At 40.0% G+C, this 17,268-nt stretch overlaps 2 protein-coding genes across 2 annotated transcripts; both read right to left on the reverse strand.

Moving 5' to 3' along the window:
• Positions 1 to 2,018: 2,018 nt before the first annotated feature.
• Positions 2,019 to 11,486, reverse strand: LOC145440722 (tumor protein p63-regulated gene 1 protein-like). Its single transcript, XM_080318457.1, has 5 exons — positions 11,351 to 11,486; positions 10,422 to 10,516; positions 7,600 to 7,776; positions 5,081 to 5,240; positions 2,019 to 3,588 (listed from the first exon to the last, which is right to left on the reverse strand). Exons 1-5 carry the CDS (start codon positions 11,474 to 11,476, stop codon positions 3,421 to 3,423), a joined length of 726 nt encoding a protein of 241 aa, XP_080174583.1. The 5' UTR covers positions 11,477 to 11,486; the 3' UTR covers positions 2,019 to 3,420.
• A 28-nt stretch (positions 11,487 to 11,514) lies between these two features.
• On the reverse strand, positions 11,515 to 17,158 carry LOC145440723 (E3 ubiquitin-protein ligase RNF185-like). The gene is made up of 2 exons (XM_080318458.1): positions 15,137 to 17,158; positions 11,515 to 12,361 (listed from the first exon to the last, which is right to left on the reverse strand). Exon 1 carries the CDS (start codon positions 16,953 to 16,955, stop codon positions 16,410 to 16,412), a length of 546 nt encoding a protein of 181 aa, XP_080174584.1. The 5' UTR covers positions 16,956 to 17,158; the 3' UTR covers positions 11,515 to 12,361; positions 15,137 to 16,409.
• Between the last annotated feature and the right edge of the window lie 110 nt (positions 17,159 to 17,268).

Genomic DNA, 17,268 nt, shown 5'->3' on the forward strand with positions numbered 1-17,268 from the left:
CAGTTTCGCGATGTCACTATCACACTCGCTAATCAGAATACACTTAACGGCATATCGTCGCCAAGCCATCGAGAGATAGGAGCCAACGCATGCTAGGCCCGAGACGCGATGGTTAGGCCAGCGATGATATCTTTCGTAGGCCTATTGCAGATGCGATTGTGTAGGTCAGCGATAATATCGTGAGCAATGTTCCCTCTAAGCTGCGCACGTGCGCAAATGCGCAGTACTGACACGGTCTCTGCGCACAGAAAATCTAAGTGTTGCGCACAAAAAAATCCGCAGTGATGACCTTTTTTTCAGTCGTTACGTCCTGTTGTCCAAGGGTCTGCGCAGTAAGTTGTTGAGTGTGCGCAAAATCGTCAAAAATTAGAGGGAACATTGATCGTGAGCACCAAGCCAATGCAGATGCGATTGCGCAGGCCAGCGATGGCGTGCACAGTGCACACTGCACAGTAGGGCTCTTCAAAAATGACTTTTTTTCTCGAATCGTACTGGCTACTTGATAAAATTGTTAGGTTACCAAATTTAAGCCTACACACAGAATTTGGTTCAATTCCAGCCAGTAACCGCTTTGCTACAGGAGAAGAAAGTTTCTATTTATTATATAAAAATAAATAATAAAAAATTTGAAAATTTTCTGTTCACCGCATGAAAGTGTTGGGCTGTCTATAGAAACGATGCTCACCAAATTTGGTTCAATTCCAACCAGTGGAAGCGGAGTTATTGCCGCCGAAAATTTTGGATTTGAATAAAATAGTATTTACGGTGACCGATTCTTTGTTTATTTATTAAACTTGTGCTCACCGTAAATACTATTTTATTCAAATCCCAATTTTTCGACGACAATAACTCCGCTTCCACTGGTTGGAATTGAACCAAATTTTGTGTGTAGGCTTAAATTAGGTAACCTAACAATTTTTTCAAGTAGCCAGTACGATTTGACAAAAAAAAGTCATTTTTGAAGAGCCCTACTGCACAGTGCACAAGGCCTATTGCAGATGCGATTCTTGTATCCAGCGGAACTAGAGGTTGGTAGACGACGCGATAAACCAGGCTAGAGACGATGGCCGAGCCCGCGGCAATCAATGACCTAATTTAACGATCTTCTCAGCGGGAGATCGCGCCGCGTTACATTGTGCACAGACGCATATCCCTTATTGGCAACACGCTTCTCGCTAATCGGCCGCGCACAAAACTGCATACGACTTATTGAAGCTTACTAAAAAGTGTAAAACGCATTAGCAACGATACTCTTTTATCCGGTTAACCGGCAGAATTATATCCGGATATCAGATATTGAAAATACCTGCGGATAACCGGTTAACCGTTATCCGGATAATCCAACCCTAGTCGCTGCTTCACCAACCACGAACCCCACTGCAGAGATGAGCATGGATTAGGATTTGAAAAAACGGGATTTGGGAAATATTTTCGGATTTGGATTGGATTAGGATAAGAGATTTTTTTCTGAACGGATTAGGATTGGATTTGATTTACCGATTTTCTGGGAGATTGATATGTCGTGTGGCGAATGGTGACAAACTTTATTTAGATCATTTAATGATGTACTTATGGTGCACTAGACTATGGTATACTCGTTGCCAATTAGCATGAGAGGTACATGCCTATGCCAAGTTATAAATCAAGAGGATTGTTGGTTGTGGGAGAATAATTTCCTTACATAAATTAGCATTTTTTCTGAATTTCAAGTTGGAATCGGATTAGGATTTGAAGCTTCGGATTTGGATTGGATTAGGACATAGAAATTCCAAATCCGCTCATCTCTGCCCCACTGCACGACAATGGCGACCACTACCGAGAACTTGTTAATGGAGTCGTATTGCAGTAATTATACCCGATCCAATGTAATGAGTGTTAACTTCCAACCACATAAAAACTAGGCATGTGGTCCTTCTGCTGTACCATCCCTGAAGTATATTTACCGTGTCAGTCTCAAACATATTCTCATTTCTCTACCTTTTCAAACTCTCCCTAGCAACTACCGATGTCAGGAACAGTCCAGTAACAAGATTTTTTTCAACAGGTTGTATACGTACATGCAAAATACAGGAGAAAAATCAAAGCATTCCAGTAAAGCGAAGTTTTACTAATTCCGCGTACGATTGAAAAAATAAATGATACATAGCACGCAACCCCGTCTGTCCAACCTTTACAAGGTCTTCTTCTTTATATTGCAATATATCTCAAATAACAATTCTCATTTCGGAATAAATAGATTGCTCAAATCGTGATAAATGGTGAGCGCAGTATACATAAAGACAAGGATGTACATTTACCGAAAAACATCATATTCATAGCACAGAGTGTCAGCATGATAACAGATATTGGTCATTTTACAACGCCAAAAGTAGCAGCATAGCATACCAGTCAACGTCATGTGTACCAGGTTCAATGTGTGTGCACCGTTCACACTTTGGCCGCCTGTCTTTCTTACTGCGTGGCATAGCGAAAGTCAGATTATCAACAGGAGAGACAAAATGATGATCAACTAGTTCAGTGCTTCTCAAACTTTCTCCCATTTGTATTTTACCACACGGCGTACCACTAACTATTTTGTCACGACATGGTGTACCAACTGAATTACTTATATTACCTGACTGTACCGATGTTTATTGGTTATTCCTGTTAGTACTATAACGCAACATCAATGGATAGCAAGATAACACCATTTAATGAGATAATTGCACTCTTTCTTATGCAGAAGCTCGCCAATCTGAGGTATGACATTACTCACAGCACTCTTTGCGTGCCACCTAAAAAGCTCTCGCATATCACAGTTTGAGAACCACCGAACTAGTCGATACAAGGGTACAAGGCAATGAATGGTACGGTAATTAGAATAAGCAGTTTGGTGGCCCTTTTGTGTGTTCACAAAACAAGATATTCGCGTTTGGTGACTGGGCCCTGACTCTAGATCACAAACCCAGGGATTTCAAACCGTGTAGCCCAATGCTGAAGCCTAAGACATTGAGTCAAACCGCGACATGGCAAGAATAGCGATCCTATTTCTATTTGATTGTTATGGTAAGTTAGATTCTCACATGAAATCATTGTCGAGACTTCAGTCAATTGAATCGATCACTAACACGAATGAAAGTGCTTAGTATCATCTCGGTCATATATATGCCCATTGCCCGTGTACACACAGTCGTACCGGTTATCAAAATTTAGAATGAGCAGTGAAAGACTTTGGCGAGAGAGTTTCTCAATACATCTATCTTTAGGTGGCTTTGTCGCTACTCGCCAGGCCTCGGAAGAAAAACTAATCCGCGGCTGCACTATTTTGTACACTATTCGACAACGTCAAACGTAAACTATGTACTGATCAGCAAGTGCTACGCACACGACAGCGTAAATAAGTCTCGTACAGCACAAAAATGGAAGCAGCATATGCTGCGTTTAGAAGCTCACGCCTCCTCTCTCTCTCGAAAAACCGAGACGGCTTTGATTGTGGATGTAGGAGAAGACGCCGGCATAGCTTTCGATGACGATCGGCTGGTCTTCGACGACGGTCGCCCCGGGGAAATTGCCGAGCGCTTGTTTCAGTGACGGCGCGAACGATTCGACCTTCAAAAAAGTTCGGAAATGCTAAAGATCGATTTGCTAATAGGGTGGGGCGGATGATTCGAGTACTTGAATCAGAATAGAGTTTTAATTCCAACTAGGGTGGCTAAAGGGGACGTATAATTTCAGCACCGGAACCCGAACAAATCATCTTTGCCTAACTGACTCGAATCACTTGAACTAATACTCGATTCAGAAGCGAGTACTGTGACCGTGGTGGCCAGCCCTAATAGTAACAAATCGAGTAGAGTAGAGTACAGCAAGAGACAATATTTTTAGTATCAAAATAATATGCCCCTTTGCCGCTATGAGCTATTTTTTTCAACGATATATAATTACAGTTTCGATATTTTCGCAGTGGAACCCTTGAAACCCTCCTGCCCTCCAAACCATGCAACACAAAGTCATGCAACATGGATGTTGATTGTGCATTTCTGTGAAATAGTGATTGACCTGCAGTACTTAACATTCCCCAGCCTGGGTTATATTGTCCTTCAGCAATATGATGTGGGTGATAGGTCATGATGTGTGACAACCCAGCACTCTGAAGCCGAAAGGCGCCATCTCTTAGCAGCGAGGAAATATTCAAAATTAGTAATTTTGACCTTTCCATTGGCGTATGTGGGTAGTGCACAGCTATCACCCCATGAATTTTCCTATTCGAAATACCTATGGCACTTGGAAAAAATACCAGCCTGACATCAATGAGTCAGAATCACATGGAAACCAGAGCAATCATTCACGGGTGAATCACCGCCATGATTCCATTGTCGCCCCGTGACTCGCTTCAATTAGGCCTACTTGCAGAAAAGTGAGGAACGGAAATTTGCCGATGGAAATTTTCAAACCAGCAAACGAGCTACCGTACCAAAACCTCAATTGGATAATAGTCAGCGGGAGCGGTGATTCCTCATGACAGTCCAATTCACAAATTCTATTTCCAGCATCATTAGGCTGCAGAATAATCGATAATTATATCTAAAATAATTAGTATAGTGAAACTGATCAAGTTTTTCAGATAAATCTTCAACAGTGGCTCTCACACACGTACTATACTTTTGAAATATCGTTACCCCGGAGGATAACATGGACGTATTGCAATCAGCTTTTCATGAGGTACCGTATGCAAAATGATGTCCTTACAACGTATAATTGCTTGGAAGGCTTATACTCATATCATATCATATCATATCATATCATATCAGAGTTCATTATCATAAGCAAGCTTGGCTCGTTTCGCACTATACAGTTCTCATGTAATATTTTCAAGAAAACCAGAAATTAGATTAGAATTAAAATTTGGGCATTGAAACATTTCACAAATTAGATTAAAATTATAACTTAGAAACATTATTCAAAGTAGATTATCATCAGACTACCGGCATTTCCGTAAAATCAGTCTAATTATACTCGAATTATTTAGTTGTCCAAGCCCGCTAGGAGCATCGATACACGAGCGAGCTCTGCACGTCATACAAAGGTTACGTTAACTCACGTTATATCTCTCTGTAGGTTCCATGCCGGTCATGCCGTATACAGGGTGCGACGTAAACGTTGCCATCGGGATTTCCGTGTTCAACGGGTTCCATTTTTGATACCAAGGCTGCTCTTCGATGACGCCCCACGTCAGACGGACACCACGGTACAGACGCGCCCTGGAGCGACAAACAGCCGTGAAATAAATCGACATTCACAACTGTTGGCTCCATTGATTTTTTTCATTAATATTTCATAAGACCGCATAGATTTCGATTATAATTGTATGCCCTTCCTACATCGTCACGATGCCACAGTGAAGAAATGCAGAGTGAAAACCTCGCCTGTGCACAGCACTATGATGACAATATGTTCACTCACTGTCATTGCGCGTGGTAGGTCTTTGTTTCATCTAAAAGTGCTGGAGTCTACTATTATTCAGTTGAACAAACTTATTTTATGTAGACAAAATTATTTCCTCTATAACCTACAAATTTCTCATTAGTGCATGTGTTTCGTGCGTGTAACTGTTTATTTACGAATTGTATTGCTACTATAGTACCGTATGTCCGTATACTTCATAGTTTGTTATTGTTGCCATTGGTACAATGCGAATTTCATGGTTTGTGATTTTGATTGTTGCGTCATACTTTGCCTTTTTGGTTTTGCTTTTAAATCTGTTTAAATCCCTTTAGTGTGCCGTTAACTCTTGAAAAGAGGCACCCGAAAAGTCTTTGAGTTAATAAATATTATTATACAATGGATGTTGTATTGAAAGCTATATTCAAGTTCTGTACCACGAACCAGCTATTTAACCCTTTGCGACCGGCGGTCTAGTATACTAGACCGCGACTGTTTAACGCAGAGGAGTCTATATTTAATCCAAGATAGCTAGAGCTGTATTGGTCATAAACGATTGCAATCGGTTGGTATGTATAGCTCTTATAAATACGCATACATCAGACCATGTATAACCTAATGTTGCAATGTATATCATGCTTGAAATGCAGATTGAACATGCATAAAGGTTTCCCGCAAAATTGAATTTGTAATGATGTTTGCGTGAGTGACCGCCTGAAATATAAACCATTTTATCTTCCGTTCTAGACTTCATATAACCGATTACAGTTATCTTCTATGACTTGTTGTTGGTCATACTATTCTATGAAAGTCCTTATATCGAAGATTAGCACGTAGAAGATGTTTCAAATTGACGTGAAAGAAGCATACCTTATTACGTGAAAATCATGGCTGCGTAAGATGACCTGACTCGTTGCGGTTTCAAACAGATGTACAATTGCTTCAGGCAATAGCAAAATATATATATAGTTAGCCATTATCCTGGCATATCCATCAATATCCATATCATGGAGCTTAGTTTTGTATAAGAAAGCCGACACCAGCCCTAACACCGCACAAATAAGCGTGCGAGTTAGGCTATTTTTGTACCCGAGCCTGTGATAACAACATCATAAAGAGGCAGTTATATATCTGTTTTAGATGGCACACGAAGTTACTGTTGGCTTGTATGACTACTGTTGATCATACATGGAGCATTAGCCGTGTAGAATACAGTTCAAATTGATGCGAAATAAAGCAATGTATCACGTGAAATGACTTCCCGAGCGTATATGGGCACTGGGCACTGTGGGCAGTATCGAATAAGGCAATATGTGTATACTTACGGATTCCTTGCAGCTGCAAGTTACATATAACAAGCAATTGGGGTTTATAACACTTCAATAGCATGGAGATGTAGGCCTATACTAACGGCAGCATTGCCAAGGCAGTTCCTATGTTCTGCACAACTGGACGCGCGTTGCCTTCAACGAGAATACGAGATTACGTAATCGATTACTCATCGGCGGCGGCCGCGTGATTGTGCTCATCATCACTACCTTTCCAAGATCGTAGCGCTGGGCTATGAAGCGCTATGGTAGCATGTAATGTCTCGTTGGAACGTAGAGATTCATGCGGAAGGCAATCAGGTGGTCATATACTGAGAGGGGGCCTAAGTATGACGTCAGGAGATATAGAAGAACAAAATTGTAATTTATTTTCAAGAAATCACGAACATTTTCTCGCATAACGCTATTCCGTCTGGCGTCTAAGCGGTGAGAGTATCTCAGACCGCTAGGCGGCTACTTCAGGTTGACGGCAATATATTGGGCGTCGATTTGAGCCATATGGATGACATTTTATCGTTTTCTATGTGGATGCAGTAAAATTTTGGTCAGTAGGCCGGCCGGTTACAAAGGGTTAAGAGATGGAATGGTACAACTCATAAAAATCAGGTGGCTGCATTACGAATACGGTGGCTTTTTGAGAAAAACGGCTGCTGCCAAACGTTTTTTCAATATCTTTCACTGTAATTTAAGACGGCATCGTTTTTAGAGCACAACACCCCTTTACCACTGTTTACGAGAATAATCTCAACAAATAATTAGTCTAAAAATTAAATCCTCTAAGTCTTGGAATCAGTAGCCGTTAATAAATAAACAAACACTAAATTGATTACAAACCATTCATGAAACTTACGCTACGACAGAGTTATCCGGCAGAGTGAACTGACCCTCTTGCATTTGCTTGACCGTCTTCAAGTAAATTCGTTCGACCGACGCAATTTTCATCGCCACAAAGTCATACTTGCAGCTCACAACCGTATTCTCGCATAGCACGACAATCCTCTCTTTGTCACGATTCCAGTATGAGATTCTGAAAAATATGAACACCGTGCAATAAGCCAAGCTAGTTATGATTTTCGTAGGTACAAGTCAAGCTGAGTATACCATGCACTCTGTGCATACGTATATCGTAGCTGTGGAATCTGAGCTCATGGCTATTTTACAAATTTTCAGAAAATTGTCTTCATGTAAAATTTTAATTTCCTTTCGGCGATATCTTGGCAACGATTGACGTTGTTAACAATGCGACAAACAAACATGGCCCAGATAGTGCCGGAAAATACGAAAATTTTACAACAACTCGATTTTCTATCAATTTGAAAAATGGATCTCAAAATTTGAAGAAATGGACAGAAACTATTTTGATTCCACCGTGACGATATGGGCTACAGAAAATGCCTTGCAGGACCAAATATGTACGATATACTGGAAATGAAGTAGTACATTTTGATACAACACTGGTTCACAACCTTTTCCTGGTAGCCTAAAGAGCCATGGACCTGTATCAATGGTACTTTATCAAGCATACAGACCCATAAATTTGCAAGACTTACCCCAACCCTCGGGTGCTTGCAGTTTTGCAGCATGCCGCCAACTTATAAAATACCCGCCACCTGGGACGGAAAGACCTACCCTTGCTTGTCTATTGACAAAAAAAGGAAATTACTATCGTCTTGACAGTGCTTCTCAAAATTCTAAATCAAAAAATGTAAAGTACCGTATGCCACCACTTTCTTGCAAGTATATCGCGCTAGAGAGGGACAATTTGAGGGTTTTGATCGTAATTAATTATGTTCAAGATGGCATCCATGTGATTTTACGGTAGACAGGTCTGTTGAGTCGAGGTAAAATTGCCTTGCCCACAGCAACGTGCTACCGCCGAGAGTCGTTCACGGTCTTTTGTGCCGAAGGCCGTGAATTTAACTGACCACGCTAACTCGAATAATATTCTTCTCTTCGACAGCATCGAGAGAAGAAGCATTTCGGAGACACTAGTGCTATCTTGCTCATTGCCCACTACCACCAGACGAAGGCTACTAAGGCTACTACGAATACAATGCGCCGTACGAAAACACCTGACAACAGCTATACCTGACAAGTGACCATCCACAAAATTGGGGCCGAAAAATCACTTCGTCAGCCCACCCCCCAAACACGTTGGTCGCCAGACATTTCGGCGCCTATGGGCAATCAGACTTATGTATATCGGAGTTATCGGTAAACAAAGGGCAATCCTTTTCGGCCAAGGTTTTTTCGCTGCCTAATTTTTGGCACACTTTTCGGAGTCCCATGTTAGCCTAAACTTCATTATGTGTTGGTGCGTCGTGGCGCCGTAATGGCTGACGCCGAGATGCCTATTTCTTTAAATCATGGGTATTTCTTGGGGGAAGGGCATCCAATAACCAAGGCATTTAGTGACACTAAATCACGCAAAGTGCGAAAAAAATTTGAAAAAAGTCGGATCAAGTTTCAAAAAATACTCCATAATTTTATTCACTCAAGAAATAATTTTGGGCCCCGCCAAGCTCGGCCTACTCCAATTGGGGGTTAGGGGTGCTGCACAAAATGAATGAATCGAATGATCGCGCAGACTGCGCGGTTTAACGATTCAGCTTTTACTTGTCGCAAGCATGTTGTCAAATGACACGACTTAAACTTCAAGTCTAATCGAACATGTTACCTCACGAAGTTCTGAATCAGTTTCAATTTTGATGTTTTGTTTATTTTATCAATGGACAAGCCTTCAACATATTGCATCTTGAAATTAAGGTATAAAATTGTAATATATATATCAGGCGGTTGAGAACCACTGGTCTACGCTACATAATCATCAGAGCAACTGAAGGGTCGCTACATTCAATACCAAACTACAATATCCTGCCAACATGAAATTAATTTCCTTGTATTATTCAATTCTCTCAATTTCCGGTGCAGTCATGAGACTGTTCCAGGACTTTTGGGAGTCATCGCTATGCAACAGCAACTTTATATGAAAAATATTGCTACAACTATTTATGCAAGGGAAAAAACACCCATTATCGCTGAATAGCTGGCAACATCTTCCGGTAACGTTGCGATATTTCACCATCACATCGAAGTGACCTTTATTGAATTTTGTTATTGGTGATTTAACCGGTTTGGTTAAGAAATGAATTAATGAGAATTAGCCTATGGGCCATCCTGAAGGAAAAGATGTAGAATATTTTTGTCCTTGATGATTTTGCGGCATACCGACTCATGATATACATACACACGATCTGCGCATATTGCACATGCATACCATGAGAGCATGATGTGCATATGCCGCTGGACAAGGACGATGCAGATATAGCCTTTACAGCTTTTTAAGTCTTGCACCACCCCTCCATGCTATCCCAGTAGTGCATGAGCGCCAAGCAGGGAAGTCATGGATACCAGTGTTACTAATCAGGTCTTTGGTCTGACCCGGCCGGGGATCGAACCCTCGACCTGCCGATCAAGAAGCCGGACGCTCCACCATTACGCTATCTTGTCGGTTGTTATCTTGCTTGTTCAAGTTTATCTGGGTAACTTATCAAAAATGAAGTTGATATTCAAAATGGATCGTTGCAAGCACATATTGAAAGTAGCCTCTTCGGCAAATAGCCTACATAGAGAATATGAATAAATGTCAAGATATCACATCGGAGTACCCACTGTGTCAGTAACCAACAACCAACGAACGGCCCATCAATCTCCACCTTCAGCTGATGCGCTTTGACATCTTCAACTGCCTTTTCGAAATTATCCCCCTGAAATTACGAACAAGCATGACGCGCCACAATATCTTGTGTGAATTTTGTGGGTAGCCTAAATAACAATATTATTATCACATAACGAAGAAACAAATACTTTTGAGCTAGGATAGCTGTCAATCCTACACAAGTATATGGACACAAGTAGAATTTATGCTGGTTTTGCATCATCATGAATATCCATTGCATTGAATTATATTATTGATTGCAGTATTGATTTTGCTTCAGCATCCGAGCAAGTAGTTGTCGCAGTTTCAAGGCGAGCAGCGGCTCAAACTGCATATGCTGGTAGACATAAAATTCACCCCAAAGCTATTTCCAACTCTCATCAAGGTATGGTAACTAATTCGAATTAGAATTGCAACAATATCTTACACAGGGAACATCTGAAATATATTATATCATGTGTTTAATATTGTTTGTAAGAGATATTTCGTACACTGCTCCTGAGTTGAAATAATTTAGATTTAGAATGACGAATTATAATATTTTCAGAGCGGCTAACAATTTACAGTCTCACAGAAAATGTCGCCTTTTATAGCTTTAATGCTACACACGATAAGATCAATAACAAAAAATTCAACAAGAGACACATAACTTCCGGTGTCAAAATGCATTTTCAGCCCAGCGATACACAAAGATATCGTCCGTGGATGCATGCATGAATGAAGGTTTTCTGAGCGTCCCACTTACACACGAAGTCTAGCAACACGAAAAAATAGCAGGAAGCTCTTCTGAAAATGGATCAATAAGCAATATACTGCTTCAGTGGTAGACAGCACATCGATCAGTAAAATTATTAGGCTGAAATAATACAAATTGGTATCTTACTCGAAGGGCAAAAAACTTGGCTGCCACTTCTTGATTCATAACACCACCTCCGGGCACTTTTTCGCCATTTGGCATCACCGTAGTGAGAACGGAATCATTCCCTGCATCTGGATTCTCCTTCTCCATAACGATAAAGGTGCAAGTACTCAAAGTTAAATAATACCTTTAAATCAATACCACATTCATGAGATATCGACAAGACTGAATCTCTAGTAACACAGGAGCCTAAAATATCAAGACAATTATATTCATTCACACAACATTGACATACTTTTGCGCAACACTAAAACATACAACAAGCAAATTGGTTATTGGCATGTCGCTGGTATAGGCTATATTGCACCTTGAGGGTAAATGTACCATTTTCACAAACATATACAAGCTTAACGTTGCTATAGCATAGGCCTAATCATTGTACATTGTACAAGCAAGAAGTTTTGTATCACTGACTCTCGATAAAATAACGGATGCACTCATAGAAAACAATTGATGACATGATGAGTCAACTACTCAAATATGTGCGACTTAAACTCGAATTTACCTTTGAAGATTTCACAGGAAAAAGAAATTTAAATGCGTATTCCGTCAATCGGTAGAAATCAGCCCCAAAATCCATATGAGAATTTGATAATATAGTTGTAACATTACTAAGCAGTAGGTCTGAATACTTCACACAATTTAGGCAAGTCAATTACTGCCTATAGACATCAAATACAATAACGCATTTGGTGCAATCAAGATGATCCCAAGCAGAAAATCAACAACATATACAAGACAACGTAGGCCACTCAAGTCTCAAACCATAACACAGACAGAACTATCATAGAACTTTTCATAACACCAAATGAAAGATGCAAGCTGGACTTCATGCTTGCCTGTCTAGGCCTCATTTTTGATATTGTATGAGTTGCAACCAAATTCTTCAATTCCAGCCTCAGCCGCACTATAGAAACATAACTGGTGCTTGAGTAATATCAGGACAACAGAACTTTTAGCTAAACTTTCAAATATCTGCACAAAGTGCACAATAGGGTGGAGTGAAAAATGAAAATTTTTGAATTTCAAAAAAGGGTCTTGATATGTGGTGCCAAATAGTAAACAAATAAATTCGATCATAATTTTGGGTCCGTACACCCTCTAGTGGTCGTGCAATTTCACCGAACGAGCCAAAAACAGCTAATTTCGCCATATCTTGATCATCACTTACACTAGAAAGACAGTTTTGGGTTTAAAAGATGCAGAAACAACATGTTTCTATCTCACTTCAATAGAACTTACTCTTAAAAATGAACAGAAAAAAATTTACAAGCAAATTTCTCATTTTATACGTAAAATTAAGCACTGAAGCAGTGGGTAGGATGTCAAAATCGTATAGTGATCTTATGACTGAGCATTGAGCAACATACCCAATCAATTAGAACTACTTTTCAAAACTTGCTCAAACAAATGAAACCCCCTACAAGCATGAATAGAGCTCGGGCATCGAATAGAGACTGCTAAAACTGTATTTAAAACAGCATCCATTGGTAGTGCAGCGTCACGATATCGGTAAGTTTATAACAACGGCCCTCATAAGATTTCTTACCAAAATGCTGTTGTGGGGTTTGTATCATATTTGTCACAAAGCTCCTGAATCAAAGCACAAAAATTGAAAATACACATTCAAAACACAAACATCAATTCTATACTGGAAACAGAAAATTTTTGTAGCAGTATCACATGAGTATCAGTGTGCACGAACATTAAAATCATGTTTAGTATTGAAAGATTTCATCTGTTTTCAAGACTTCAGTTTTTGTCGGATGAGGCTATCTCTACGTTCAAATCCTGAAACATGGGTAGATGCTTCAGTAACCACGTTTTAATGTCTTTCCAGTGCCTGGTTGTGGCAAGGATGACTGAGCCTTAATGGTGATGATCTTAGGTTTTCCACCCCGACATCTGACAAGGTCTTGATTGCATGCGTCTGTTCAATATCTTTGTGGTTTAAGTTGACAATTTGGTGGAAAGATTAAGCCTTGATGGTGATAACTGGAATTTGGAAGAAACTGATGCTCAATGTCGCTGTTTTTAGGTTTGGTGTCATTTATATATCTTCCTTCAAATTCATAATTGGAATTTGGTACGGTGTGGTTGTTCTGCGCATAGCTGTAATCTTGTTAACTGTAAATCTTCGGACGTTTCCCTCCTCGTCACAAAAGCATTCCCAGCAAAACATTTTCTGGATGTTCAAAAGGAGCATTTCTTCGTAGCAAAGATAGTGAATTCGGGTATCAGTCAGCTTTGTGACACGGGAAACTATATTGTGGAAATTTGTGGAAATTTTTAGCACCTTCAACAATGGAATTGTGCATTTTTATTTCAAACCATGACGGAAAATGGACCTCCATGCAGAATTGAGCAAGACAGTTCAGATTTCTCGATGGACGACTTTGTCCCACATAGTACTTTGAAATTTGAGACGCGAGAGTCAACCATATTGAATATTGCAGATCTGGTTCCAATTGACGACTTTGAAGGAGGATATATAAATGAAACCAAACACTAAAGCAGAAACATTGACACCAGCATCAGATTCTTCCAAATTCAAGTTATCAACAACAAGGCTTAATCTTTCCACCAAATTGTCAACTTAAACCTCAAAAATATTGAACAGCCACCTGCATCGCAATCAAGACCTTGTCTGATCACGGGCTGGGAAACCTATGATCATCACCATTAAGGCTCAGTTATCCTTGCCACAACCAGGCAGTGGATAGACATGTGACAGTGGTGACATAAGCATCTGCTCAATGTTTCAGGATTTAAACGTGGAGATGGCCTCATCCGATAAAAACTGCAGTCTTGAAAGCAGATGAAATCTTTAATTACTACTAAACATGACTTTATTGTTTGTGCACATTGATACTCATGTGATACTGCTACAAAAAATCTGTTTCCAGTATAGAATTGATGTTTGTGTTTTGAATGTGTATTTTCAATTTTCGTGCTTTCATTCAGGAGCTTTGTGACAAATATGATACAAACCCTACCACAGCATTTTGGTAAGAAATCTCATGAGGGCCGTTGTTATAAACTTACCGATATCGTGACGCTGCACTACCAATGGCCGCTGTTTTAAATACAGTTTTAGCAGTCTCTATTCGATGCCCGGGCCCGTTTATGCTTGTAAGGAGTTTCATTTGTTTAAGCAAGTTTTGAAACGTAGTTCAAATTGATAGGGTATGTTGCTCAGTCATAAGATCAATCTCTACACACTTTTGACATCCTACCCACTGCTTCAGTGCTCGGTCCGTCTACCAATGGCCGCTGTTTTAAATACAGTTTTAGCAGTCTCTATTCGATGCCCGGGCCCTGTTTATGCTTGTAAGGGGTTTCATTTGTTTGAGCAAGTTTTGAAAAGTAGTTCAAATTGATAGGGTATGTTGCTCAGTCATAAGATCAATCTCTACACGCTTTTGACATCCTACCCACTACTTCAGTGCTTAATTTTACCTATAAAATGAGAAATTTGCTTGTAACTTTTTTTCTGTTCATTTTTAAGAGCAATTTCTATGGAAGTGAGATAGAAACATGTTGCTTCTGCATCTTTTAAGCCCAAAACTGACTTTCTAGTGTAAGTGATGATCCAGATATGGCGAAATTAGCTGTTTTTGGCTCGTTCGGTGAAATTGCACGACCACTAGAGGGTGTACGAACCCAAAATTATGATAGAATTTATTTGTTTACTATTTGGCACCACATATCAAGACCCTTTTTTGAAATTCAAAAATTTTCATTTTTCACTCCACCCTAGTGCACAATGAAACAGATGCAACGATACAGCTGCAGCATAGCCTAACATCATCCAACCATATAAAATAGGCAAATCATCATCAGTGAGACCTCAACATAAGAGTTGAAATATAACTAATGTTTCATTGCTGAAATTCAATAACACCCTGGTGTGTCTGCCGACCATTAGAACCTTCTGTAAGTGCGTATCCGTTGTAATGAAGATTACATCATTCACTATGAGATCATGTGACACTGAGATCAGATAAGATAACAACACGTCACAAAATTTTGAACAAGTGAGAGTTAATTCCTAGCTATAGATCTTATATTGCACCAACCTATCCTCATCTAAAAGCAATGATGCATACAAGATGAATAGGACATAGCTCTAACTATGTAGAACACTAACAAAACATTCACTGAACATACAGAGGCATGCCACATTTGCAGTTATCAGATAATCAAGAACAACGATGTTTTGATTACTTGCAGCCCTTCAACGAAAGCATCAACCCAAATGCAAATACGTTTCTTTCTCAAATCTCAAGTATATTCAGTATTCACATACTCATTGCAACTACATGGGTTATTTTTGTTCTATCTGTTTATTCCCACTCACACTCAATATTCCCTCTAATTTTTGACGAGTCTGCGCACACTCACCAACTCACTGCGCGGTCCCTTGCATAACAGTGAGTAACGACTGAAAAAAAAGTTTATATATATATGACATATATCAGGACTAGGGCCGGGCTAAACGATTCAAGTACTCAAATCAGGATCGGGTATGAATTCAGATAATTGGGGTCGAGTAGTTCTAAGGAGTCAATTTTCTCGAGTATCCTACTGAAATTATAGGCCTAAGCCCCTTGCAATGATTATTTATTATTAATTTTTGATTCTTTATTCCCACAACAAGGCTACGCACGTTCACGTTTCTGCAAAATAGTGATCGACCTACAGCATCGACTCAGAGCGCTCATGAAAATGAGACAGAGATTATTTATGTTGTGGTCATGCAGAATGTAAATTTGTATGTATCTGGACTTGACAGTCGTTCTCATTGTTATGCCATCAAAATGAGAGATCATAATAATGACTTGAGGGGTAGCTTTAAAGAGCACTGCTTTCTAAATATAATGTGATCTCAAATTAAAGATAAAATTGAGAAAGAAGACTCCATGAATGCCAAGTAAGTTTGCTAGTAAGATGACAAATGCGATATCTCTACAACTTCTCCTTAAGCGATACGGCACCACAAACACACAATAATAAAATACTTTCAAGTAAACAGAAGCCAGATCATCATAAAACCTGCGATTCCAAGAAAAACCCTTGACAAAACGACGTCTTGATGATGGTGAGCAGTCCCAGGCTGCGGCGCAGGCGGCCTGCCATCGTTCAAGTTGAAAAACGTCCCAAAAAATCCGAAAGGGAAAGCGCCAATTCCAAACGACATCTGGAATCCGCCGTCTCCAAAATTAAATCCATTACCGCCTCGGTTCTCAGGCGTGGGCCTTTGCGCTTGCGGTCTTTTTGGGGTCTTATTACGAGGGTCATCTTTGCTTGTACTTCCGCGGCCGTACAGTGGTATGACTTTGTCTCGGTCTATGCCGGCCTTACATACTGGGCATTCCTGGCGGTTAGGCCTTGTTTCTAACCATTGCAGTATGCATGGCCAACAAAATAAATGCCCGCACAGACTGACCACTGCATCCTTTGCCTCGTCTAGGCAAATATTACACTCAAACTGTGCACTGTTTTTTTGGGAGTCTTTAGTACTTTCTTCCTCCTTGGGGCCATTTTCTAATGGAGAAGCCTCTGCCATTTAGTAGACTCGACTGTCAGAAGTTATTTTAGTATTAAAGTATCTCTGTTTAGAATAAGCATGATCAGTAATTCAACGATTTCTCTATTTTAGACACTTTTTCGATGCATGCTTTGATGCACAAAGTGCTATGAAATCCAGTCATGGGATAAATAGGGTATGTCTAGAGCAGTATTTCACAGACTTTTTCCGCTTGTGGCACACTAGATAATTACCTGATTGGAATCTCCGTCCTTTTTTTGTAATATATCCTGCGTGATAGAAGCTTTTTTCGCGTGACAGGGTCAACTTAGCGGCGTGACAAGCAAGGTTA

The sequence above is a fragment of the Botryllus schlosseri genome, chromosome 6 (assembly GCF_051294905.1).
Source record: "Botryllus schlosseri isolate E-star chromosome 6, Bs_hap1, whole genome shotgun sequence".
NCBI classification, from domain to species: Eukaryota; Metazoa; Chordata; class Ascidiacea; order Stolidobranchia; family Styelidae; genus Botryllus; species Botryllus schlosseri.